The sequence below is a fragment of the Aphis gossypii genome, chromosome 3 (assembly GCF_020184175.1).
Source record: "Aphis gossypii isolate Hap1 chromosome 3, ASM2018417v2, whole genome shotgun sequence".
Classification (NCBI taxonomy): domain Eukaryota; kingdom Metazoa; phylum Arthropoda; class Insecta; order Hemiptera; family Aphididae; genus Aphis; species Aphis gossypii.
In genome coordinates, this window is record NC_065532.1 from 11,094,222 (window position 1) to 11,121,829 (window position 27,608).

The window sequence follows — 27,608 nt, forward strand, 5'->3', positions numbered from 1 at the left end:
CAATTTTAAATTCAGCACCAAACCTACTCACGGTTACAATATTTACGATAGGTGTCAGGTTAGATAGGACCTATACTGTACGGTCTGTACGTCTGTATATATAGTGTATAGGCGTATAACGGAGAGAAATGTCGGCGACGGCCTCGCCTATGTATATAGCTATTGCCTATGAGCAATATGTCAATAAATATGTACTTTCAACTTTAAAACTCTACTGAATTGTTAAATAATTATTGTATGAGTATAGTTAGATATTGTTATTAAGATTTATATTTTTTTTTTCATACTACGTCGTCATTTTTATTTATTATATCGTATAAAATATTACTTGATGTCTATTGTAACTGTAAATTTTTATAATAATAAATGGGTTAACTTTTTATTCTGTAGCTACACTTTTATTTTTACATAAATGCATTGTATCCATTTTTCATAGGAGCTGTAAGCTACAATAGACTTAAATTTGATAAATGTATATAAATATAATAATACTACACGTCATATCCCTAATAAGTTTATAATTTATAGTACTTAGGTATGTAATATAAAGATAATTAAAGTTGCATGCATTTGGTAGGTTCTAGGTATATTTTATGATTAATATTTAATTGGATACCTAAGTCCTAAATAATAATATAATATTATAAAGTATTATAATATATTAATATATATAATATGTGTGTGTGTGTTTAAAATGTTTAAATTATTATAGTATATCATTACATCTATATAAGACTATAAATATATTATTGTTAAATACAGACGATAATTTAATATTTATAAGTCTATACATAATACATATATCAAATATTCAACGTGACAAACAATTTATATAGATATATTTTTTTTTTAATTTATGATGGAATCTAAATTATATTTATTAATAATTACATAATAATATATACTGTAATTAAAATATTTGATTATACTTGCTTAAAGGTTAAAGTTCAAATATTAACCTATAATACAACAATACGTAATATTTTAATCATGTTCCATAATATACAAGTCTAACCTAACCGCCTGCTTTCTAGTTTCTGTCAAAAATAGGTCTAGGTACCTACTATCTGTTTATGCCAATTTTACCGAGTACCGAGTATCAACTACCTTGGTATTTGGAAACTTCTGATAACATAATTGAATTCTTCGTATGACGTATGTTAGAAAATGAATTTTTTATACCTTTTTAATTTCAATCTAACCCTTTAAAAGTTGATTGAACTAAAAAAAAATAATTTAAAAGTATAAAAAAAAAAATGTTATTTAAGTAAAATTAACTAAGTTTTCAGAAATTTTATCGGAGCACTATATTAATGGCAAAATTCCTATTACTACAAAAAAAAAAACAAAATCATTAATATTCGTATAGCGCTTAATTGACATGGCTCATGCGAAAGCGATTCTCTATTTTTTCTACAGTTTACTGGCTAGTGGTTACTATGCAGTCTATACTCTATAGTACCTACGTTCACATTCACACGCACTTATATTCATTTACGATTTACCATTTACTATATAATTACTAGGCATACACTTATTAGTTATTACAAGATACAACAACACAACTTTTAACTTAAGAATTGACTAATATTTATTATTTAATACCTTTAAATGAGGCAATGGTGTAAATACATGCAGGAATGCAGAGAATGCAACTACGTTAAGATCCTAAGTCTAGGGAGCTTTTATTCTGAATCTGAATACTGTTTTTTTTTGTCATTAACAAAAAATATGTGTGTTGGGATTTAAAAAAAAAAATAACAATAAGAGAATCAGAACTTATGAACATAACTCACATTATTGACAACTACAAGTTTAAAAGCTCGTAAAGTCAAATATAAACTGTTTTAAACTAACTAATAACTAACATTTATTTCGAAAAGGAGGAGGGTCCTTTAATTTTTTTTTGAATTGGGTGTAAACATTTTTATACTTACACCAGTCACATCACTGACAACAGGTACAACAAATACAACTACTCTACAATCTGCAGTACAATAGATGTTGAATGTACCTAGATTTACATTTCCATAATAAATTACACTTTTTTATCGATATTTTAAAAAAATGTCTCTTTAAATTACTCAAAAACAATCAAACTATTTTGTAAATTATATCACGTATAAAAAATGATATTTATAAACATTTGGTGAAAATTTCAAGAATATTTATGATTATTAGTTTTTGAATTAAAATAAATCAACAAAATGTATTTTATTAAAAACTTGCAATTAATTTTGTTTTGTTTTTTTTTCTTGATTAATTAGAAAAGTACTGATAAATTTTTATTTTAGAACCGCCTAAGTACCAACTAGATTTACTTTTGAGTTTTCTTTTAGAAAAGATACTGTCGTTGAAAATCTTAGTTTTTTAATTGTTTTAAAAAGTAATGACAGAAACAAAAAAAATATGCATCATTGTAAAATCAATCAATTTTGCTATACTCAACATTTAAAAAATATTCTGTACTTCAACGAAGTAAAAGAACCTATACAACAATAATGAAAAATATATTTTTTATCATTAGCGTTGTTTTAAAAAGACCATTTAAAAATAAACCTATCCCAAAATATTAACACATTTTTTAACAAAATTAGTGTGTACATTTAAAAAATCATTTTTTAGGTATTTATGATGTACCTATATAAAGTATTAAAAAATTAAAACTTAATATCATAATAATATAATATGTAGGGATCGGATTTTAAAGCGTATGTTTATTTTTTTTATACATGAGATGGAAATCTAATTTTTATACATAAATTCGTTTTGAGTCATTCTGATTCCAAATAAATCAATTTATTTTTGCCTTTTTTTTTTGTTTTTTTTATTGCTTTTTTCAATTATTTCAGCTGTGTTAAATGTTTTAATGTTTATTATGCTATTGTCATAAAAAAAAAAAAAAAATAATTAATACAAATATATTTTATTTAAATTATTAAACATTAATATAAAAATAAAATATAAATAGTAGGTAATTAAAAAATTAGATAGATTAAATTTCTACGATCTTCATAAATCATAGTCATAACTCATAACGTCATATCAAAGTCAATGTTATAAATTATTATAAATACTTTTTTTTTGTCTCAGTGGTATCTTAAATATTAAATACAATGCAAATATTTTATTTCCAAAGTATTTTTAATACTATAGGTAGGTATCAACTAATTTTTGTTCTAAACTAAACGCACGCAACATAAATAGCTACTCATTAAAACGAGTATCTAACACTATATTGAACATTTTAAAATAAATCACACGTGGTTAATATAAAGTATTCGATTGCTTGGCTTTTTACCAGTTGGCAATTGATATTATAACATTGATTATAAATACAATTATACAACTTGCGTAAATCTCTTATTAATTATTTTAAGTACTTACTACTTATTAAATCTTAATGGAACATTTAAGTATTATCAATATACATCTATCTATTAAAAAAAAGTTTATTTTTAGTTTCTCGTAAATGAATAAAAAGTGTATAATGTTTATTTACTTGTGTATGAATCGTCTATGTAGATACCTACTTTATTTCCAAATTATATTCAAAACTTTAAAAAATATTATATTGTTGGTAACGTATATTAAATCGTTACCTAGTCTTAAGTCAAGCATCCAGGTCCAACTTTTGTTTAATACAATTTTACGCTATTTTTATACTCTAACATTATTTCATATATAATATTATCTATCATTGACTAAATATTAATTTATCAATGAACAATTGCATTACTACTTCGTACAAAATTATAAGTCAATACCGTAGAATGATATGAATAAGTTCGTGAGATACACTATGTATCAAACACGCGTCATAAGTACATAACGTTAATCTAAATATTTTTTAAAACATTTGATTGATAATAGTAAAAAATATAAATATATTTTAATATATACGTACCTATTACGTAACGGCGAAAAGATTCAATACCTTTCGAAGTTACGAACTAAAAAAACATATTTTTGAATTACAATAAAATAATTAAAATCGATATTCTTTTCTTAAAAATACCCCAATTTTATCGACATTTGAAATTTAAACGTGTTTGCAAAAAAGATGTGTGTAATAGATATGTACGTTTTTTAGATTGCTGTTTGAACTTTGAACAACTAAAAAAATACACAGTAGGTACGTAATCACGAGAAAAAATAGTAGTAAAACATGTAGAAATTGAAAAAAAACGTATTTATTAACGACATCTATTCGTAAAAATGAGCGATTGTCGTGAGTCGTGGTTCTTCGCGTGAGAATTTAAAAGTTCAAAACGCTGTCGGTAGATGGCGCTGTCAATATCAATATGCAATTAAAATGAATTAATCGTGCATCGTTACTATTGACCACGACTTGAGATATAATATTATCTATTGTCTATAGCCGTGCTATTGACCGAATTCAATGGATGACCTTGCAATCAGATAGTAGATTCTATTACCGATATCATATTATTTACGTGTCTATACTCTATAGCACGATAATCTCAAATCATCTTTAAATCGTGGTCTATAGTGTGGTGTGTCGGGTGGTCGAAAAAGGGGAGGAGGGTTGTAAAGGGTAAATTTCAATGGATCCTTCTAAAGAAAATTATTACAAAAATGGCATCGAATTCGGAAGCCGAAATTTATATTAAAATGTTATTCAATATTTTACAATTATGAAATCGACAATAATTCTTATGAAAATTATACTCTAAGTGTGCCGACACCCGCGTGTGTTGTCTCCGTCTTGCAAACACATTATAACGTGGCAAATTTTCATTCAGCACCAATTTTGTGTGTTTAGGCGTTTAGTTAGTATATTAGAACGAAATGACCGGCTATCAAACATTATCTGTGTTCTTTCGTTAGTTTTTTTGCGATGCTTTAATTTTTAAGCGAATTCAGAATTATGAACATTTTAAAATATTAATATATTCAATTTACAATACAGTCATAGCAGATTAGCAGCAGCTGCTACTTGTCAGTAAAAAGTAAAAGTTGTAGTGTACAAGTACTGAAGTACCTACAACTAATTATTATATTTTTATATCAGATTGATAATAGATACACAATAATCAGTGTTTATTTCAGACCTTTTTTCCCGGGGAGGGGGGTACCTATCGTAAATTTTCAAGGAGATATAACTACCATAAGAGTACATAACAAAGAGAAGTAAAACTATCGTATCACGCTCAATTTATTGGTCTAAATTTGTTTGTCTTCTTGTTCTTGCAGCGCTCACATTTATTTTTTTGAAACATATCTAAATTTTTAATACTTTTGCATTCGGACAATTTGACATAATAGCAATTGACAGTTAACTGTTAATTTTATTACGTACCAAAAAAACATAAAAACACGACCGAATCAATACAATTTAACCAAACCGTTTAACGTAAAATAAATATATACATATAGGTACTTAAGTCGTAATACTCGTAATCGCTTACTACACTGGAAGACGACACACGACAGCGAGTTTTAAAAACTACCTACAATTTTCCTACACGTAACATTACGATAAAGTACCTAAAATAGATTACAAATTGACATACGATATATTATAATATAATATTATAATAAGATAATTTACGATTATTATCAGTACTCATTATTTGACTATTGACGTACGAAAAGGTAAGTTATTGTATTTATTTTATTTTATTTTATTATCAACCGTGATGTACATTCGGTCGACAATTCATGATATTATCGAATCACACGTAGTTTATGTATTAAATAGTAATGTTATACAGTTTTTCCGTGGTATAAGGAGTAATACCTCTCGCCTCTCAGTAACTCCCCTAAAATAAACATTCTAATATTTATAATAATTATATATTTACTAATTATACTATTTACATTTTGACATAATATCAAAAAGCATCTATTTTATTGCTACATACATTGGTGTCGTTCAAGATGTACAGCATACCGTTAATCGTTATAGATATAACTATTTACTTATACAGTTATACATATTTTAAATACAAAATAAGCAATAATATTAGGTAGGTAAGTGATAAATCAGTAGGTATACAATATGCATGGGCTCCCAAAGGTAACATTCTAGGGGGGAGGGGGTCAAAATAAAAAAATTCTCAAAAGTAAGATAATAAAAATAATAATAAGATTATGGTAATATTTATTGAGTTACAAGTTCATAATATTTTTTGTGCAGAGGGGGGGGGGAAGTGCCCTATCTTTCCCTCCCCAATGGGCGCCCATGTATACCTGGAGAAAATTGGTTTTTAGACGGTGAGAGAAATATTATATTTTATATTCGATATAGGTACAGTGAGTCGAGTCCTCATCACTATTAGATATTTAGATAGATATTATCTACAACCGTGATACCGGGTAATCGTGGTATAATAATTAATAGACTATTTTATAACCAATGGTGATACTAATGAATAATGATAAACATTCAACAAACAAAGTTGAAAGTTGCCAGTAACGGCACTAACATAATAACATTAGTCCAGTATCTGGTACAAAGTGAATTTTTTTTTATAACATACCTAATTATGTCATCAAATACACAGAAATGTTCAAGTGAAGTTGCCAAAAGAATAATGAAGAAAAAGAAGAAAGCACAAAATGAAAATATCAAGATTAAATGAAAAAATGTATGTTTAATCCAGGTACTTAAATTATTTGAAATGGTCAACGATATTCTTAATTTAGAGCGATTTCGATGAATGTACTTAGGTACTGGTTTTACCGTTGTATTATGTGTATTTCTTTCTTTGTCTGAATATACTTTTTATAAGTAGCAAAATAAGCTTAAACTTTCAACTTTTAGAATAATTTCTGGTCACAAATCAGATCTAGTTGAATATTGATATTATATTATATATTGATACATTGATAACTAAAGAGGCGAGTGATACTGGAATGTGGGTCAATAGTAAAAAATTACCAGTCATTAAAAATAATCTGGATCCAGAAATGAAAAAAATTGATCAAAAAAACATCCTTATATAATTATTCTTAGGTACTTGAAATGAGATATTATAATAGTAACCAAGAAATAAAAACAACAATAGCTTACAAAACAATTTTGTTTTATTAATAATAATAAAAACAGAAATTATATAAATTATTTTATAAATTTACATAATTCGTAATAAAAAGTACCTATTTCAAGACAAAATCAAGTTTTCTTTTTTTTTTTTTTAGAAAATCTGTTTATTATAATTTGTAATACCTAATACAATAATAGTGATACTGAGTTTCGGCTATCGTCATCTGTTTTTAGCGAAACTATGTTTTTTTTTCTCAGGAATAGTGTTATCGTCGACGACAATCGACACTGTATCAATTATAATATAGTTATTCACCCATAATAAACATTGTTATTGATTTGTCAAAAATATTTATTTTTTTCGTGAATTTGTAATAATTAATGAAATATTTATTAAAAATTCAAAACCATGTATTTCGAATATTTTTATCATTGAAGACTATCGATGATGGAACAAAATATACCTATAACCATCCTATATAGTCACTATACACAATACAATGACATTACTTTATTTTCGTTATTTTATAATACTCTAGTTGTGATGAACTACGAAAATAATCAAAACACCCAATATATTATATATATATATATCATATTATAATATTTATTTTTAATGATTGGGGTGAGAGGAAGGTCACTTTTTTCGCACACTGATTGATAGCTCTAATAGTCTAATAGAACGTTTACCTATATTTCGTCTATACCTGATTTTTTGAAAAATGTGGTAAGTACATGTGTCGGCATGAAATACGAAACCAGTGTATGAGAAGAAAAGTCTAGACTTAACGTAATTGATCATTGATCAATTCGGAAAATTGTATAACGAGGATGTTGTACGTTTAGTAGCTTATCCTGTGACATGAAATACGAAACCAGTGTTTGGTGTATGAGAAGAAAAGTCTAGACTCTAGACTTCAATAATGGCTTAATTCGGAAAATTGTAAACGAGGGCTTTGTATGTTTAGTAGCCTATCCTTTACGCCAAGTAATCAAACATTTTTTTTATTTCATAAATTATAACAATTTATTGCTTATGTTTATCTTTACAATGAAATATGTAAATTTGAGTTCAGTAAATATTATTTTGTGTTGTTAGCACGGGTATCTATAAGTAACCTTTTAAGAAGGAGGAAGGGAAAATCTAAAATTATAAATTTCATATCCTCTTAAACCGAGAAAATATTTCTAATACTATGAAAATGTATATGTAATGATATTATGTATTGTATCTGTAAAATACTAAAATCTTAAAGAACCAAATGGTTCAATGGTCACAATATCACTTATATAATAGTATCGATATCGAACTGTTTTTATTAAGAATTATTGTGTTTTGATTTTTGTCTTTCGAGTATTAATTTCAATCTGTGACTCGGTGTCTCCGAGCCGTTCGAGTTATTTCGAAGTACGGATTGTTCGTGTTCGAGAACCCATCCATCCCTAACATAGTAACATCCCTTTATAATAATATTATTATACCCACGTAGTCGTGTCAACTTCGGTTATTATATATGCGTCCGACAATGACTGATTTTGATGTACTTGTTTACCCATCTGTACAGCTGTATACACTGTATTGACTATAAAAATAACATTCTACACACGTACGACCACTGTATAGTATAAATAATACAATATAAAAATTAGCGTTTTTTATGTAGTGTATCGACCGCGTTATTATCGCCCATATGGCCATCATATATTACTATCGGCGTGTCGAAAAAATTATTTGGTCGTATGCGTGTGAATAACGATCGTCGTCGGCGTATATCAGGTGATGTAGATTGCTACGACTACTTCCAAGTACGAACTACCGTCTACGATTATTATGTAGGTACAAGCTCGATTTATACCTACACATAAAAAAAAAAAAAAACGCGTAATTCGTGATTACAAGTCTGCCGTCGCGTGTTCTGCCCCATTATATATTATAGTATTATACCTATGCTTGCTGCTATGTCATGTGATGGACGTTGATGGCAATGGTGGGGGTTTGGGGGAACACTACGGGAAAAAAAAATTAATCGATTTTTCAAAATTCTTTCTGCGGGTGAATGAAAAATAAAAAGAGCTCGTCACGACCTGAGGACGACCGGTTTGTCCTTGATAGGTAATGGTTATCTGGTAATCGTAATGGTAAATAATAGTAAATACTAAATGGTAAAGTAAAAGTCTCTAACTTATTGCCGCCGCCGCCGCCGAAACGGCCGTCCGGACAATAGAATCAGTGCCGCCAACCGACAACCGACAAGGGTTGGTGTGTATCGTATTCGCGACACTGGTGCAGTGGTTGTTTTTACGCCAATCGTCAAGACGATCGCCCTCATACTAAAATAATAATAATATTAAAACACCCATATTATATATATCGTGTGGTGTTCCTATGTTTTTTTTTTTTGTCCGTCGGTTTTTTGTGATATTATCATTTATCATCTCGTAGAACCATCGAGCACTATTATCATCTGATCATCATCCTATTATGTTATTATTAATATAAAATAGAATAGAGTACAACAACGATAATAATAATAATATCTGTAATAATAGTAATAATAATAATAATATTAATATTGATGAAACGCAATAATGGAGAAATCAAAAAATTTTGTTGTTTATTAATTTTGGCATTACCGTGATATCGAACGATTATTATTTATTGTTATTGTTTATGAGTGTGCGTGACATCGACAATAATAATTAACGTACTCTAAGTCTCTGCCTACTATTCGCCATTCGGGCTCGTCCGTTGTGTGTCCGGTCGTGATAATTCCGTCGACGTTCACCCAAGAAAGATAAACGTTCATCTACGGTGATTGGATTCTGTCTAATGTGGTTGGCCGTCTTGACATTAATGATTTGAAGACATCTGCTCACGATTAATATCAACTGAACTTCGAAACGACGTAGAAACATCAGGAAGTAAATACATACATACCAATAATTATTGTGTACTTGACCGTCTGTAGTTTTGTTGTTTTTAATGCTAAGAAAATTCTATGGCTTTAAGAAAAATAGTATCTAGATATTTTTCCAAATGATGGAAAAGCGTTAATATTAATATCCACAGGTTGTTCATCTCTATCTAATTTAAGTACTAATAGTACTATTGTGGCATTGCATTATATACTTACAGTTAAGTCTCAATTAAGTCCCTGTATAATATATTTTCTTTTGAGCATAATTGTTGAAGACCGATTTGATTCAACTAAACATTTTTTATTTATACTTAAGATTTAATATCTACCGAGATATCTACTGACACATTGAGTATAAAAAAAGTTTCATTATAACAAATTTTATTAAGAAATTTAGTTTGTTATTTTATTTTTTTTTTAAATTAGTGTCCCATTAAGAATAAAAGGTCCAAAGTATATAAACTAAAATTATTTTATACTTCTCACAAAAGGGGCACCTAGTTAAATAAGTTTGTTGTTTGATATGTATTAGGTACCTAATACATCTTATACTTGATTAATTAAATCAGGATACTTAATTTTGAATGTATGTAAAACCACATAAGAGGTTAGAAACGTGTATGAATTGTAGACCTCGTATATTTTTAAGTTAACACTAATATTTAACTATGTAGTAAAACAGTAGAATATTTGTTAGATAAACTCAGATTAATTTTCAATAGTCACATAATTTTGGGTATGGTTTTTGATCTATAAAATACCTAATATGATACCGTTTACACTAGCTGACGGAAGACACCATGCCAGTCTAAAATTTTTTATTTAAGCTTATATCTAGTGATATTGATTTCGTACCCTCTTTTCATATATATTATTCAAAATTCCTCCTCGTAGAACATGCAAAACATATCCATTTTATATTTCTCTATCTTCTATGCTGTATGGTTCAAATAAATCTTTTGTGCGTTGTATGACCTTAACAAATTTTTTTCTTAATTTTTACCTGATCAATTAGAATTTCTAAACTTAATTTAAAGTAAAAACTTTAGCTTTATTAAAGTTAAATTTCTAAACTTAATTTACTACCAACTTTATTATTATTTAGCATATGTATACAGAATACAACATATATATATATATGTATATTTCTATTTTTACTTTTTTTATATTAACTACCATAACAATGTACCTATTACATCATGTATTTTTTTATTTTCCTAAATATTTAGTTTTAAAAATACATGCTGTAATTAGGCGAAATAAATAAATTTATTTAAAAACTCTTTAGTTGATAAATTGAATATTAATTTTGTTATTTAACTTAATTTTAATCATTACTGATAAATCTCTATAATTTCAAAACTAAACTCATACAATCTGCAGTACCTAAATTATTTATATTCATAGTTATAAAGTTTAAGGCTTATACAAATTAAAAAAAGTTGATTTTTGTGATTATTAAATTAATACTAACCTAAATATTTTTCAATTTCAGAAATGAACGGTAGCGTGGAAATTGTTGTTACGGAAAAATCTGGTGAAAAACGTTTAGTAACTGTTCAAGGAGCAACTGTTGAAAGTGCAGATGATAGACGGTAAATTTCTTAATGTTTATACAAACATGTTGCTTTAGTTAAGAGTAAATACCAGTTTTTACAGGTGTATTTTTTTTCAAAAAGTAAAATAAAAATTAAAATATAAACTTAATATACTTAATATTTAAATAAAATTATAAGATTAAACAACAGTTGTCCTAACCCTACTAGGTTATAAGAACGTAAGTAAGTTTAAGATTTTGGTTTTAAAAACATCCATAACTCTCATTGTAAGAAGTTTTGGTGCTGTGTATCATAGTTTGATATAATTGCATAAATGTGTTAATCATAAGTGATTTTATTTAATTAATGGTTTTGGTTTTTGTAAGATATGTAAGTGTAATCATCTCTGTAGTTATTGATTTCACTTGCTTATTTATTAGTCCAGGTCACAATCTGATAATAACTTAAATGGGTATGTATTTATGATTTTTCTAATAATTATTTTGTTAATCATTAACTTGTAAACATCATTAAATGTCATCGTCCAAAGCTAAAAATAAAATAATGCCTGATGAGTCAATAACTAACAGACCAGTAAATGAAAATTTATATATTGCAATGTTAGTAATTTCTCTTTTATAAAAAAATAATTACCAAGTACAATAAACCAATTATATAATGTATCCAAATAAATAAAATAGCTAAATAATTTTTGAACTAAAAGAATCCAAAAGATTCTTTATGGCAATAAATATTAGTTTCCAATAAAATCGAAAAAAGATTTTGGTTCAAATACTGATATTTTTAATTTCAGTTCTAATCTGTGCTTAATGGTTCAAACTAATTATTGTTTAATGTACTAAAATATTTTAAAAGTTTAATTTAATAAAAATTATCAATAACAAAACAATAGAATCATGGCTGAAAAACTGTAATAAAGCACCATTTACAAACAAATAAAATAATATAAAACACTTATAAAAACAAATAAATAAAAATAAGAGAAGAATTAGTAATAACCATCCAAGTGAGATTGGACACATGCACTTAACCCCTTTCTACCTTATTAACAAAGAACTAGCTTCAACATATAACACTTGTAATAAAAATTTAACGTTCAATCAAATTGTGATTGAAATATACTAAATGACAGAAAGTCTTCATTATCTTAGCCTCACTGATATATTAACTTCATAAAAAAATTAAAACATAGAATTAATTTACACATTTAACCTTAATTTAAACTTTAGCCAAACATAGTAAAAACTTTAATGTATGTTTTTGTTATAGTTTGTATTAAATTTAGTAGACTAATTAATAACTATAGTTGTTGAAGCCTAAGATGCCTGACCATAATATGTGTTTTGGCTAGTCTATTTGTTTCAGTGACTTCTCATACTGCAATATTATGTTGGTTGGGCAAACGTCTATTCCAATCTATCAAAATATATAGTGGGATTGTCACCTAACAAGTAATAGATAATGATAAAAATAATAAAAAGTCTCTAAAACTTAAAATGTAATGCAATAATAGAATATTATTGTCTATTGGTATTCTAGCTTATAAAAAAATGAATATATTTTATTTTGAAGAAGCTATAAAGATGAGAAAGATGTAATTATAATAATAATTTTGTTTGTTTGAGTTATTGCAAGCACACTATTTAAATACTTAAATAATTTGATCGTAACTATAATAATTTTATGGGTAAATATTGATAATTTCACGCAATAAAAAATGCTTGTTTCAATTATGATAGAAAATTTAAGTTTTTATATTAAACATATTATTAAATTTCTAGTTTTAAAATATTTTATTCATTGTTGGTTAATTAAATTTTGGATTAAAATTTCTTTAGTAAAATAAATTTTTTTAATAAAGGTTTATAGTTACTAAATCTAAAGTATCAATTAAATACATTTAAAAATAATTGACAATAATTACCAATATTGATAATTAGCATTAAAAATTGTGTTTTAAAAATATTTAACCATATAATTATGTGTCACTATACAATATGATATACATAATTGTCAATATCTGTTGCTTGTTCAACCTTGTTCTTAATTTTAGGCTAATAAGTTAATAAGTTATCCTTTGTTATTATAAGTTTAATTTATAAAAATGAATGTAAACATAAAATTCTTATTGAAGTTAATATTTATTAATATTTCAGAGTGCATGAAAATATTGGATATGGGATATTTGTTCAAGGATTAAATGGAGTAAGTAACTCATTTTCAACTTTGTATTAGCTTTATTTATTCTATTTATTACAATCTATAAAATTTTTTATTTTTATTGCTATGAATTTTAACAAATCTATTATAACATTTTAATCTTAATTTAATAATATAAAAATTATTTAATTTTAATAAAAGTTTGTTTTCAAATTGTAGGATTTAGCCCATCTATTGCTAGATCAAGAAGAAGTGGGGACTATGACTGTAGAAAGTTTGGCAAAAATAATCAATGGCCAAGAAGCTATAAGTGTATCAGGGCAAATCCAAATAAATAATTTAAAAATCGAAAATGTGGATTTATCTAACCAAGAAGGAACAACAGAAATTTATATTGCTGAAGAAAAAAATATTGCAATTGACATGGCCAATGAGGCGGTGGCAAACTGTCAAAGTCTTATGCGACCTAATCCCATGGATGAACTACAATGTCAAAAATGTGGCAAACGATTTTCAGATGTTAATGCTTTAAAATCTCATGAGGTGTCTCATGAAGATGGCCAAAATGTTGAGTGTAAATTTTTGTGTAGCGTTTGTGGAGAAAAATTTGATAAGGCAAATGCATTGAGTGCACATTTACTCATTCATCGCAATATCAAGTTACACCATTGTGAAGTTTGTGGATTAGTTTTTCCTGATGATCAATCTTTAAAAGAACATGCTCAAATACACTCTCGTCAGAAACTACACGCTTGTGAAAAGTATGTTTTTTATATAAAATATATCTTATACATTTTTTGTGGTACTATATTATAATTTTTTTTTCCTTAGATGTGATAAGAAATTCCCCTCAAGTTACAGATTGTTTCGTCATATGACAATTCATACAGAAAATCCTCCTTTTGTTTGTGATCAATGTGGTGTGTCTGTGGCCAATAAAAGTGATTTAAAACTTCACATCATGAAACATACTGGGAGTGCTGTGTACACATGCACTGAATGTGATAAGAGTTTTTTAAAGCCATCCTGTCTACAACGACATTCGAGCGTACATACTGGTGAACGACCATTGCATTGTAAAACTTGTAACATGACATTTACTTATTCCAGTAATTTATGTGGGCACCTGATAGCTAGTTCAAAAGCAAAGCCACATCCGTGTACTATGTGTGAAAAATCATTTCGACGACCTTCTGATTTAGAGCGTCATATGATGATTCATACGGGTGAACGTCCGTTTGTCTGTCAGGTTTGCTCCATGTCATTTATTACCAATTATAATTTAAAAGTACATTCAATGATCCATAACGGGGGTTTACCATATCCATGCACATCATGTGATAAAGCGTTTAGCAAACCTTCAGAATTGCAGAGACATAAATTGGTACACTCAAGAGAAAAGCCATTTTCATGTGTAAAATGTGAAGCTACATTCACAAATCAGAGTAACCTTAAAGCTCATATGATAACTCATACAGGTCGAAAACCATTTCCCTGTCGTATTTGCAATAAAGGGTTTACACGTCCATCAGATGTGAAGCGTCATATGCTTACACATACTGGTTGTCGTCCTTTTGCATGTGATGTATGTGGTTTGGCATTTGCCGATTCGTCAAATTTGAAAAAACATTCGTTGACCCACTCTAAAGATGATCAAAAACTCGCTTTACAACATCAATGTCCATCATGTTGCATATCCTTTTTCTCATATGAACAACTCAATGAACATATGATTTCTGGAAATTGTACTAATAATAGCGGACAAGCTGAACCCAAGTACTCGTGCAAAGAATGTGGTGCTACATTTAACCATGCACTTCACTTACAGGAGCATGCTATCATGCATTCAAATCACAGATCAGTGCATAGATGTGATGTGTGCAACAAAACATTCATTCAAGAGTCGTTTTTGATTGCACATAAAGCTTCTCATACTGAATCGCGACCTCACCGTTGCGACATTTGTTTGAAGAGATTCAAGAGTACATCTCATCTAAAAAACCATGTGATGATACATTCTGGTGTAAAGCCTTTTGAATGTACTGTTTGTAACAAGTCATTTTTGAAACTTGCTTCATTGAGACGTCACTTTGCCACACATGATCGTATAAATTTCTCATCCGCTGTTTGTCACCAATGTGGAAAATCATTCCTCAATCAAGAGTATTTGAAAAAACACAGTGTAGTACATGCTGATACGTAAAACAGATAAATATGAATAAAAGTAATTTTGTTCACTCGCTCTTATTATTATTATTATTATTATTGGTGAACTCTTTAATAGCCTTTAACTATTGATCATTTACATTTTTTTTGCAGTGAATACAATATGAATTGTAGATAAATATGTTTTTATGTAAATATGAAATTGTTTTTTATAATCAGCAAACCATGATAATTCATTGTTGCTTTTTAGTTTTTATTTAATTCAAATGTTGTTTTTAAAATTAAAAACTTATTAAAAATTGAACATTAATTTAATTCAGATAACATATAGTATTAGTAAATGAGTTAATATAATTAGAAAATTAGAATTTCTTTAATTTTCTTAAATCAATATTTAACCAATTATTATTTTTTTTTACATATATAAAAAATGTATATTGTTGTTAAAATATTTCAGCCTCATAGTTCCCAATATAATGTATTTTTGTATGATAAAAATAGTTTAAATATATTTACATAAAGTATAATTAGGTTTGATTTAGTTGTAAATATTTTATTTTAAATTAATGATTATTATTAGTATTAATAACTTTTAATATTATATTTTATAGCTTATTAGAGTATAGAAATAAGTGATAACTGACTTAAATTATGACACTGCACATATCTTTTATTCTTCCCATATAGCTTAATTAATGTGCAAAATGATAATAATTTGTACTTGATGGAATAATTATTGAATATTCGTTTATTGTCTCCCTGCCACTAAGTTGTATAAAATGTTTAACCCCCACCATTTGGCGCCCATGTGCAGTTTTTAATCTGAAATGCCAATATTCATGATCAATATTACTATATACCTTGATATCTTACGTCTAGGTTATTGATCTATTTATGGAAGAAAGGTAGAATAATTCTTATAATATTTTAAATTTTATTTTATTTTAATTGTGTTGGTGTGTTGTTGGCTTGTCGCTATATTGTATGTATTCTATGTATAAATTCAAGTATTAAAAATTAATTATAATAGGTTATTTTCTACAATATTTTTAAACTGGCATTAATATTAACAAAAAAAAAAAAAAAAATGTAGCAAATGAAATGTCACATTTAAGGATCTATAAAATATTTTCTTATGTTTATTTGGATGTAATATTAGTTATTAACAATGTTACTACTAATTATTTATTTTTATTTGAAAGTTGAATGGTATAAATATTGTTTATCAAGTTTAGGACTATTGAAAGTCACATGTTGACATGGTGTTCACATTAATATTGCGAGATGGCAGGGCAATAATACAAGTACCAATAATTGTTATAACTGTTTAGTCATAATTCTGGATTTTTATATTGAACACATTTTAATACTCCGGATCTTTAATCAAGGTAAATTATATATGTAATTGTGCAACTTGTTTTAGAAAGATGTAAATAATATGCTAAGCAATATATAAATTTATAAATATATATATATATTTTTTAAAGTATATAATGTATTAGGTATACTTTTTATGTAAATGTAATAATTAACAACTATTAAAGTTGTTCATAACTATACACATAATATGTATTATATAATATATGAACATGTATTTTAGTTTTGACCGTAATATACAAGCATATATTTTTAGCATTTTTATTTTTAAGTTTTTACTTCATCTACCCAAAGAAAAAAAATTGATAAAATTGCAGTTTTTCCCAAAGACACATCACTGCATGTTTTTTAGTCTGAAAATAAACATAACATCCTGGGCTATAATTTACAAATCAGTTTTTATTACAAATGTGGACTGCAAGTTTTAATGAAAAGTAATAGGTAGTCCACTGCTTAAAAAGGTTGAAGACCCTTAGTTGTATTTGTATAATAAAAATAATTGTTTTTAATGACTTTGGTAAAATGTTAAATAACTATATAACTACATAGATATGCCATTATTTGTGTATAATAATATACTGTAATATGTATTGTGTTGGTTAGGTTGTAGTTACAAAGAATGTGTTTTTTTTATGTTTTAAAATGTGTAAGTTAACATTGAATATATATTTTCAAGTAAGTTATGATTGTGTAAAATTTTGATACTTTAAAATGCTCACGATTTGCTATAAATTGGAATATTGTAAAAAAAAAAAAACAGATATACAAATACATAAATATTGTTCTTACCTTTATGTTTGATGTAAGTTTATACACTTTTATATTGAAACTAACAACAAAAGATGGTATAAGTTTATAAGACAGAAATAAATGAATGCGGGTCAACATGGTATCACAGACTTACGTGCAATTAATTTTGTTTTATTTTAAATGAATGAATTTTGTGAGTATTAACTATATTTTAATATTTTATTTTATAGTGTATTGAAGTATAGAAAGAAGTAAAGATCAGACTTACATTATTACTCTGTACCTATAATTTAATGCATAAAATTATTATAAATTGTAATTGACAGATATAATGATAATTATTATCTCAAATCATCAGTTATTTTAGATTATTGCAATGAAAGCATTTGACAAGTCTAGACTTTATATCAATTATGCATGTAATTACCACTTATTATAAAATGATGTAAATAATATCTAAATAATATATGAAATTATAAACATATATTTTATAATTATACATGGACATACATTTTAGTTTTTGACCATAGTATACAAACACATATTTTTAGTAGTATTAAATTCAATTTCTACAATAATCGATTTATAAAAAAACAATAGTGTTTACAAGTACAACAAAGTAAAAAGACTGTTATAACCCCAGATTTCCTTGTTTGCGACGAAGTGTTGGGGTACCAGGTTCCCATTTACCTGGCGTAATGATTTCCACTCTATAAGTCAGAAAACAAATTGTATTAGTTTTTTAAATTTTATAATAATATTATTAATGTAAATTATTTTTCTAAATATGATATTATTACTTTCTGATGCTGGCCAATTGTTTACGCTCTTCTTCAAGCTTTCTTGCTTTCATTTCCTCTTGTGCTATTCTCATAGAACCTTCCATTTCTTGTAATGTTTCCATGGTTTGTCGTTTTGCTGAACCTGATTTGCCTGTTTCCTTAACAGTAAAGAACATAGGACCCAACTCAGCCAACCAGTGGCCATCCACAGCAGTTACAGTTTGCATGTATTCCTGTAGTATAACAATTGAAAATGTGCTTTAGTTAATTAGAAAATATAATTCAATTTAAGTATACTATTAAAATAAAAATATTTTATCACTTAGCGCAAAAACTAAGTAAAAAAATCAATAATTAAACCTGTTGGAGATCTTGTGCTTTCTATGAAATCATTGTATGAAAATATCACTTAGTTGTTTTTTTTTAAATTTTGCATGTTGTTAAAAATAAGTTAAAGATTATAAAGGTAAATAACTTATATAATATGTATAAAAAAAAAAATTAATAATATGTTTATCTGTTTTATAACTTATACTCGAGTTTAAAGATAAAATCAGGTCATTATCTGATATGAAAAGAATCTAAATCTTCTAATAATAAAATCTATGAAATTATATTTTGTATATTTATATCAATTTTATATACTTTTGAAACAATAACAGTAACAACTATGAACAAATCAATAGAATAACAGCAATAGTTGTTTAATTCTTTGAGTTATGATTATTATTAAGTTTTTGACATTCAATAGAAAGGTAAAAAATTGATAAAACTAAATAATTTTATTGAATTTATATAGGGATGTATATTTATTGAAATTTGAAGTTTCAGACAAAATACTTAAGATATTACCCAGTGTTGACTTAACATGATTAAATTTGAACTCTGCACAATGATTAACTGGTTGAGTGAATTTTTAAATGATATAATTACTCAAGTATAGAAAAACTACTAAAATAGATGGTTATTTGACTCATATGTATGAAATATTTATCTTTATTTCTCTATCAAGTAATATGAAAAAATAAGTATATAAAACACAAATTTAGAATTCAAAATAACATTTTAAATAACGGAACTTGGATACCATTTAATAGATATTGGTACCTACTATTTAGCATTTAGAATAGCTAACATTGATATTATAAAAATAGTACAGCTACTATAATAATATCTCCTAGTATTTTTACCTAGATAATATAATATTTTATCAAATCTTATAAAACTATACATCTAAAACAATTTTTTTTAATAATGTTATAAAACTTGAAACGAGTATGTATTTAATTTATTATATACATAAATATTGAGTTGATGTTTAAATACATAAAAAAGTTTTGTGCAATATAATAACATTTATGTACAAAGAAAGTGTATATTTACCTTTGAAGTCATTATAAGTTCATGATATACAACATAGTCAGGAGTGAAACCCATGCCAAAAAGAGCTGATGTGGGATGCAAATGACAAGGCATGCCAGTACGGCAATTTACATATTCACCAATTCCTTTTAATCTTGCTGCTTGGTGAAAGTAAGCTATAGAAAATCAATGAATTTTACCAAATATTATGTACAATTTATAAAAATAAAAAACATGATTTTAAACCACTTACCTGAACATATACATTTTCGAATAATGTCCCAATCTGTACCACAAGATATAATTTCTATTTTTTGTTGAACCATAATGTCTTTAAGTTGTTGTCTTACTTCACGAACCTTACGCATGGCTTTAATGTGAATAAAATGTTCATTACACCATGATGCTGAATAACTGTAAAAACATATTTTATTATAAATTGTCTAGTATAGAAATACTATTAATATAGTATATTAAATAATTAAAATTAAAACCTATTCTGCTTCCATTGGTTATAAACATTCAACATAGTTAAATGATCAGATTCGGGAACTTGGAATTTTTCTCTAACATTGTCAGAATCTTCTTCTCGACCTTTTGGTCTGTAGAAAATTGAAGGCACAGATAACATTGAAACTATAAAAACATAATTAATTACATACTATGTTGACTGTTTTAAAAGACTTAATGACAATTATTATTTACCAATGATTAGTACATCAGCAGTACAGTTCATCAATGACGATACTATTAACATCTTACACTGAGGAGGATCTAGTGGAAATTCAGCCATTTGACGTCCAAGAGATGTCAATTCTCCTGTATTATCTAATGCTCCTAGTACCCACAACTGGTATAAAGAATTTAAAATGTTATCCTAAAACACAAATGTTGAATTAGTAAAAATAATATTAATTTATTGAATATTTAAAAATAATATTACTTGTGGAGGGGGGTCCATAAAATGAAACTGAAGTAAGTCTTGAACTCCCAATGATTTTAGTAATAACACAGTGTTAGCTAAATTGGTTCTTTGGATTTCAGGAACTGTACCCATAAGCAAATCATCTTTATATTGCCTTTCAGTGTATAATCTTAAAATTTAAATAAAAATAATTATATTCAATTATTTCAAGCTGATAATATTAAAAAAGCTTTACATACCGGTAACATTGTCCAGGACCTGTACGACCGGCTCTACCACTTCTTTGATTAGCATTTGCTTGACTGATGGGATAAATTTGCAATGCATCCATACCAATTCGAGGATTATAAACTTTCATTTTACAATAACCAGTATCAACAACAAATTTAATTCCATCAACTATAATAAGACAAAAAAAAAAAATAAAATAAATAAATAAAATATACTATTTAATTTTAATATATATATTGAAATAAGAATAAAAAGAAGTTGGGTATATTTTCAGTAAATTTGTGATTAAGCAATACATCTCTGAGTTAGGTTATATTAAGTAATTATTAATTCATAAATAGGTATTTTAAATTATTTTTGACTTATTAAAATTTTTATATGTGTAATAGGTTTTCAAATAAAAACAATTTTAACTTATATTTTAATAATTTTTTTGAATATTGACATGCTTATTTTAAAATGTTTAGCGCAATAAATTCTAAACTTTAATAATTAATAAGATTAAATCAATCTAGGTATGTATATATTATACAATAAATGTTTTACTTTTAAGTAAACTTTATATTTTTAATATATTATATACATTGTTTTGTTTGGTTATTCTTAATTAGTAATAAACTAATAACTATAAAGCTCTGTGGATCTTAAACACTGGTTTTGGATAAATCATCTTTTGAATATTTTTAAATTTATAGTTTTATAAAATTTATGAATTATTTAAAATAAACTTATTATTGTACACATAACCGTTATGTTATATATTTTAATAAACACAAGTCTTACATGTTAATAAACATTTAATTTTACCTGTTAATGATGTTTCTGCAATATTTGTAGCTACTACACATTTTCGTAATCCATCGCTAGACTTTTGAAATATTTTAGCTTGTAAATCTGAAGGCAATTGTGAATAAATTGGGAGCACTAATAATTGAGGGGCATCAGCTATTTCATTTAATCTTTCAGCAAGTGTTTCACATGTTACTTCAATATCCTCTTGACCAGGCATGAATATTAATATATCACCTAATTAATAACAATAATTAGGTATTGACAGTGATATAACTCAGAATTAATGAAAGAAATCTAATACAAATTAAACTTACCTTCATGAGGTTGTAAATGTATTTGCAATGCTTGTTTTACAGCAGCTTCAACATAGTCCTCACAAGGATTTTTGCTGAACATAACTTCAACAGGGAAGGTCCGACCAGCAATGTTAAATGTTGGTACGTTACCAAAAAACAAAGAAAATTTAGAAGCATCCATTGTAGCTGATGTCACTATCAATTTGAGATCTGTACGTCTAGTAACTACCTGTAAAATGTTAAATTTGTATTGATATATGTGTCTACTTCCTACAAGTTTTAAAATATTTAAGTTTATTAAATTTTTGTTAATTACTTCTCTTAGGAGACCAAAAAGAACATCAGTATTCAATGATCGTTCGTGAGCTTCATCCATAATTACAGCACTATAATTATCTAAATCTGGATCTCTCAATGATTCTCGGAGTAAAATACCATCAGTCATATATTTTATTACAGTTTTCTGTAAAAAAAAAAAAAAAAACAAATAATAAGTAATTGGAAAGTTAAAATTTGTTAAGTTAGCAATTTTAAATATCTTAATGTAAATTACCTCAGAAGTACAATCTTCAAAACGAATAGCATATCCTACTTCATCACCAAGTTTGGTGTTCATTTCATCTGAAACACGTTTGGCCACTGACATAGCAGCAACTCTTCTTGGCTGAGTACAACCAATCATGCCAAACTTGCTGTATCCTTCTTCATGGAGGTATTGCGTAAGTTGAGTTGTTTTACCACTACCTGTTTCACCGATAACGATGACAATGTTATTCTCCCTGATGATATTTAATAGCTCTTGTCTGGCTGCAAACACTGGCAAATACTGTCTCTGCTGTGCATATGTCTTCTTTCTAGCAAAATCACTACTTGCTTCTGGTGTGTTTTTAATATGTTCAGCAAATTGTTGGTCAGTTTTATAATCAGTTTCTCCTTCTTCATCAATACGCTCATCTTTATCGTCTTCTTTTTTTTTTACTCCCATTATATTTCCTATAGCAGTGCCTGCTACTTCCCAATGTTTCTTTTGGGCTCGTTTTCGTTCTTTTTGTTCCCTGAAAGTTCGTACCAACATAGAACCTTTTCTGGCAACTATAGCTATGTCAGAAGTTGGATCTTTAACTGGTATAACAGGTTCAGGTTGTTTTGTGAATACTATACGGCCATCCAAAAATGGAGGTACAATATTATGTACCAATAGATGAACTCTGGCTTCATTATCTTCATCAAAGTCTTCGTCTATGTCAACAGATGTAACTACACCACTGGTCAACATACGATTACGTTCCCACAGTTCATTGTCCTAAAATTTGTAATATATTAATAAATTAATAATATTGATAATTTAAATTGTTTATTAATATCATTCCACATACTTTATTAATTTGTCTTTGTTGTGCAGACATACGTTTCTTTTTACTCTGAGCTAATTGTTGTTCTTTTTTTTTGGCATATGATTCGCTGACATCACTAAATGGATTATTAGTTTCATCAACTCCTTCATCTAAATTATACCATTGCCTATCTAAACGGTTTTGGGCTTCTTCCCATTCATCACGATCAGTTTCGCTAGCCCATAATAGATCATTTTCTGCAATGAAATATAATATACTGGTATTAATATAACATTATAATATAATTTCATACTTTTTTATTTACCATATATTATTATAAAAAATAACCAATGATAATAATAGAATAAAATTCTAAATATTAAATAGGTAATTTATTTATCATTAATTTTAATCAGAATATCTAATTATTTTAATTTTACCTTTTCCTGGTTTAGGTGTAGCTCCTGAAGCACGATTGCTATCCCACTTATTATACTTATAGGCTGGAGTAAATCTAGGTGTTCTAGTTGGATCGTCATCAATACTAGATTTTGGTGTTGGCATATCCCATGTAGATGATTTATATGAAGACATATTATGTTCATCTTCATCCCAAGTAGTTCTGGAAAATATAAGATAGTTGTTATTTTATATAACAATGAAAATGAATCACTTGACTCTATTCTTAAAAATATATACAAAATACAAACACTATTAGTTATAAGAGAAACTGGTTTTTTGGGAGGTAATCGAAAATTGAAATAAAAATATATTTTAAAATTAATTAGTAGGGTAGAAGTTTCAAATTTTATTTAAACAGTTACAAAAATTTATTTTGTATTATTTTTATGAGGAAATCTTACTACTCCTCTATGGCCAATCATCATTTTTAACATTATACTTTTCAATAACTGAAAAATCCTACATAATGGTCAGAACTCTACCAGGTAGGCTTATAAAGTAAAAGTAAATAATTATTTACTTACAAGTATAATTAATTTTTTCATACATGTTGTTTTAAAATAAATATATTATGAAAATAAAACCCTCTGCTTGGGTATTATTTATATTCTCCTCAACACATTTCATAATATCTTAATTTGTTCTACCTAATATTAATAATAAATAAACTTAAGTAAGATTCTAATCTAATACATATATTATCTATGTTGCATTGTTGTATGTGTGTTAGATAGAAATAACATGTGTAGGACATGGGTGTATTATCCTATAAATTAATTTTAAACTGATTTCTATTCTTTGTGTAACAGCGCCAGTTTTTCGTTTTCCAAGTGATAAAAACAATACTAAACCAACTAAGTTGTTACCTGTGATAGATTTTATAAAATTAAAAATGATATAATATGTCATTTATTTTATATTATTATGTATATATAAATATAAAATTAAATGTAAGTATAAGTTGAAAATAATAAATAAAACGGATATTACAACTGCAGTAGAGCAGAATCGTTCACATTTTTTACTTTCATAAGACTGCATAGACTCAGTAACGATAAGTAAAAATTTTAAATCTGGTCTTTAGTTATCAGAAACAGTTCAGTTTCAGAAAAATTAGTTATAAACACTAAAACTTAACACTTAAAAATCTGCAATGTACAACTGAAAATGAAGACTATATTATAACTCACCTAGATGGTGTATCTCGAAGTCTGACATTTGGAGTTAAAGGTTCATCTCTACTTCTATAAGATGGCGTTCTACTGGATCGATGATCACGGTTACCACTTCTTTCTTGTTTTTTATAATATGGTTCATTTCTACGATGCCATTTATCACTTTTGTCACCTTTAAAAAAAGTATAAAATAATTTTACTTTCAAAATTTTTACTTCATAATTATTACTTACTACTCCTCCTATCGCGATGACGATTCCGCTTGTCTTTAGAATCTGAAGTTGAATAATGTACACCGCGGTTATATGATTTTTTCAATCTTTCTTGTTTTTCTATAGCTTGTTTTGATAACCCTCCAGTATATGTTGGTGTTTCTTCGTGGGCTGATCGATAATGTCTATACATTAAAAATTAAAATATGAAATTAATATTTACCACATGACTAGTTGTTAAGTCATAAAATTTTACCGGCTTTTGTTTTTATGTTTAAGATTGTCTTTTAAATGTGTCTCTTCAATGTCTTGTCCTTCATCGTCATTGTCTGTATAGGAATGTAACGTTGATTTCTTGTTTTTTTCTAATTCTCGTTCTAACCGTTTTTGAGCTATAAATATTCATACATTTGTAATGGAAGATGTCGGGAATATAATTTTCAATTTTATACTAAAATAGAGAACTTACCAGCCAATTTGTCCAACCCAAGCAACGAACCTTTAGGTACGTCGGGTATTTTAAACTCAAACTGTTCAGCAGGTTTTGGTTTTTTTTTAATGATTAGACCGCCTTCAGTGTGATTGTACCCAGACAATTTATGTACACCGTCTTCATCATCAGACATTTTTAAATTGCATTAATCGTACTACTATTTCTTTAAATTCAAATTTTAAAACGTAAACGTAAAGCACCGTAGTTAAAACGTACCATTATCACAGATTTACAGCTTATCAATAAAAACAACAAGCTGTTTTGGGATTGTTACTTTTTTCCTAGAATCGAATTATTCTAATTACAAAAATTTCTAAATTGTATTATTGTACCATTGTTCTTATTTAAATTTGTTCCAATAGATATGTAAAAAAATAAAAAATAAATTTATCCGATTGAAATTAATTTTAATATTTATTTAAAGAGAGGGAGAGTAAAAAAAAATGTATTACATTTTAATTATGAGGAACTATTTTGCAACCAATAATTGAGATCATTTTCGTACATTTACGAATTACGATGAAAAAAACGGGATATCAATATATCATCTAACATACCTACACAATATAGGTTCCATCCTAATCATGGTCAGAGTTAGCATATTTTTTACCCGGGGCAAAGTATAAAATTAGCGCTCTTTCTTTAATTCAGCGTCATTTTATTATGCCACTATTATTTGGTAATTTAGCGCCCTCCAATTTGTCCCCGACCCTAGATCTGGCCTTGATCCGGCTCTGACCCTAATGATCTTATATGGTTCGTTGGTATTGATTTCAAGAATTCGAGTTAATAACTGGCAAAATAAAACGAAATGTTTCATTTTTGCATGTATGTGTAACTATATACTTAAGCCAGTCAGGCCATCCACAGTTGAGTAAATTGCACTCACGGTTCTAAAATTTGGTATGTATGTAAATCTGTAATTATGTACTTAAGAATGTGTACCTTAAAGACAATTTTTTAAATTTGTATTTTAAATAAAGGCTCACACAGGGATTGGTTAGTTTACAAAAAACAATTTTGAATCTGTGTTTTATAAATTATTTTGGTCAAAATCAACCAAATGACTGCGATCAAAATATACGTTGTTTATATTTAGCTATTTAGATAATGGAGTAGACTCGGGAGAGTACCATCGGGAGAATTTACTATCGCCCTCACGATCAACTTCTCGTAGGATCAGCTAAAAGTGTTATAAAACTTATTAGGTTCCTTATTCATCTAATATAGGTATAGTAATATTAATATATTATTATTAATTATTATAGAACACACTACATTTTATTCTTGTAAAAGTTAGGTAGTTAAATGTATGACTACCTACTGTAAGCGTTACAATTGATAATACATAATAATTAATAATATAACATTTAATAAATGGTATTATTAATAGAAAAATAAATTACTGAAATCAATGTATAAATATAAATATATAATATAATGAAATATCCATAGAAATATATTAACATACTTTTAAAATACCTAATTAAATAACTTAAAACTTCAAATTTTGTTAAAAAATTATTTGAAGATGATAATAATATTGTTCAAGTGATAAAAAAATCTTATGCTTGTCGTATTTTATTTCTTTTTGCATAAGTC

At 26.8% G+C, this 27,608-nt stretch overlaps 2 protein-coding genes across 3 annotated transcripts; one reads left to right on the plus strand and one right to left on the minus strand.

Annotated features, from left to right (window-relative positions):
- The first annotated feature begins 9,365 nt into the window (after nucleotides 1-9,365).
- LOC114120577 (zinc finger protein 883-like) lies at nucleotides 9,366-17,450 on the plus strand. Of its 2 annotated transcripts, XM_027982521.2 has the most exons (5): nucleotides 9,366-9,934; nucleotides 11,426-11,525; nucleotides 13,646-13,694; nucleotides 13,869-14,410; nucleotides 14,481-17,450. In XM_027982521.2, exons 2-5 carry the CDS (start codon nucleotides 11,428-11,430, stop codon nucleotides 15,850-15,852), a joined length of 2,061 nt encoding a protein of 686 aa, XP_027838322.2. In that variant the 5' UTR covers nucleotides 9,366-9,934; nucleotides 11,426-11,427; the 3' UTR covers nucleotides 15,853-17,450. The 2 variants fall into 2 exon arrangements, with proteins under 2 accessions (XP_027838322.2, XP_050058685.1); XM_050202728.1 differs by lacking the exons at nucleotides 9,366-9,934; nucleotides 11,426-11,525 and adding an exon at nucleotides 12,227-12,940.
- A 958-nt stretch (nucleotides 17,451-18,408) lies between these two features.
- On the minus strand, nucleotides 18,409-26,227 carry LOC114120578 (pre-mRNA-splicing factor ATP-dependent RNA helicase PRP16). Its single transcript, XM_027982522.2, has 18 exons — nucleotides 25,983-26,227; nucleotides 25,770-25,905; nucleotides 25,535-25,698; nucleotides 25,317-25,473; nucleotides 24,105-24,286; nucleotides 23,707-23,921; nucleotides 22,884-23,633; nucleotides 22,647-22,793; nucleotides 22,349-22,559; nucleotides 22,050-22,268; nucleotides 21,251-21,410; nucleotides 21,030-21,180; nucleotides 20,792-20,963; nucleotides 20,581-20,722; nucleotides 20,340-20,500; nucleotides 20,108-20,262; nucleotides 18,743-18,957; nucleotides 18,409-18,652 (listed from the first exon to the last, which is right to left on the minus strand). The coding sequence occupies exons 1-18, from the start codon at nucleotides 26,137-26,139 to the stop codon at nucleotides 18,574-18,576; spliced, it is 3,573 nt and encodes a 1,190-aa protein (XP_027838323.1). The 5' UTR covers nucleotides 26,140-26,227; the 3' UTR covers nucleotides 18,409-18,573.
- Nucleotides 26,228-27,608: the final 1,381 nt, after the last annotated feature.

What these genes read in the sequence shown, in the direction of transcription:
- LOC114120578 (XM_027982522.2), bottom strand. Translation starts at nt 26,139, where the DNA reads ATGTCTGATGATGAAGACGGTGTACATAAATTGTCTGGGTACAATCAC. An exon ending in AACCAATGGAAGCAGAATAG is followed by an intron (nt 20,501 to 20,580) that starts GTTTTAATTTTA and finishes ATGTTTTTACAG; the next exon opens with TTATTCAGCATCATGGTGTA. An exon ending in TCGAAAATGTATATGTTCAG is followed by an intron (nt 20,263 to 20,339) that starts GTAAGTGGTTTA and finishes GATTTTCTATAG; the next exon opens with CTTACTTTCACCAAGCAGCA.
- LOC114120577 (XM_027982521.2), top strand. Translation starts at nt 11,428, where the DNA reads ATGAACGGTAGCGTGGAAATTGTTGTTACGGAAAAATCTGGTGAAAAA. An exon ending in GAAAGTGCAGATGATAGACG is followed by an intron (nt 11,526 to 13,645) that starts GTAAATTTCTTA and finishes TTAATATTTCAG; the next exon opens with AGTGCATGAAAATATTGGAT. An exon ending in TTGTTCAAGGATTAAATGGA is followed by an intron (nt 13,695 to 13,868) that starts GTAAGTAACTCA and finishes TTCAAATTGTAG; the next exon opens with GATTTAGCCCATCTATTGCT.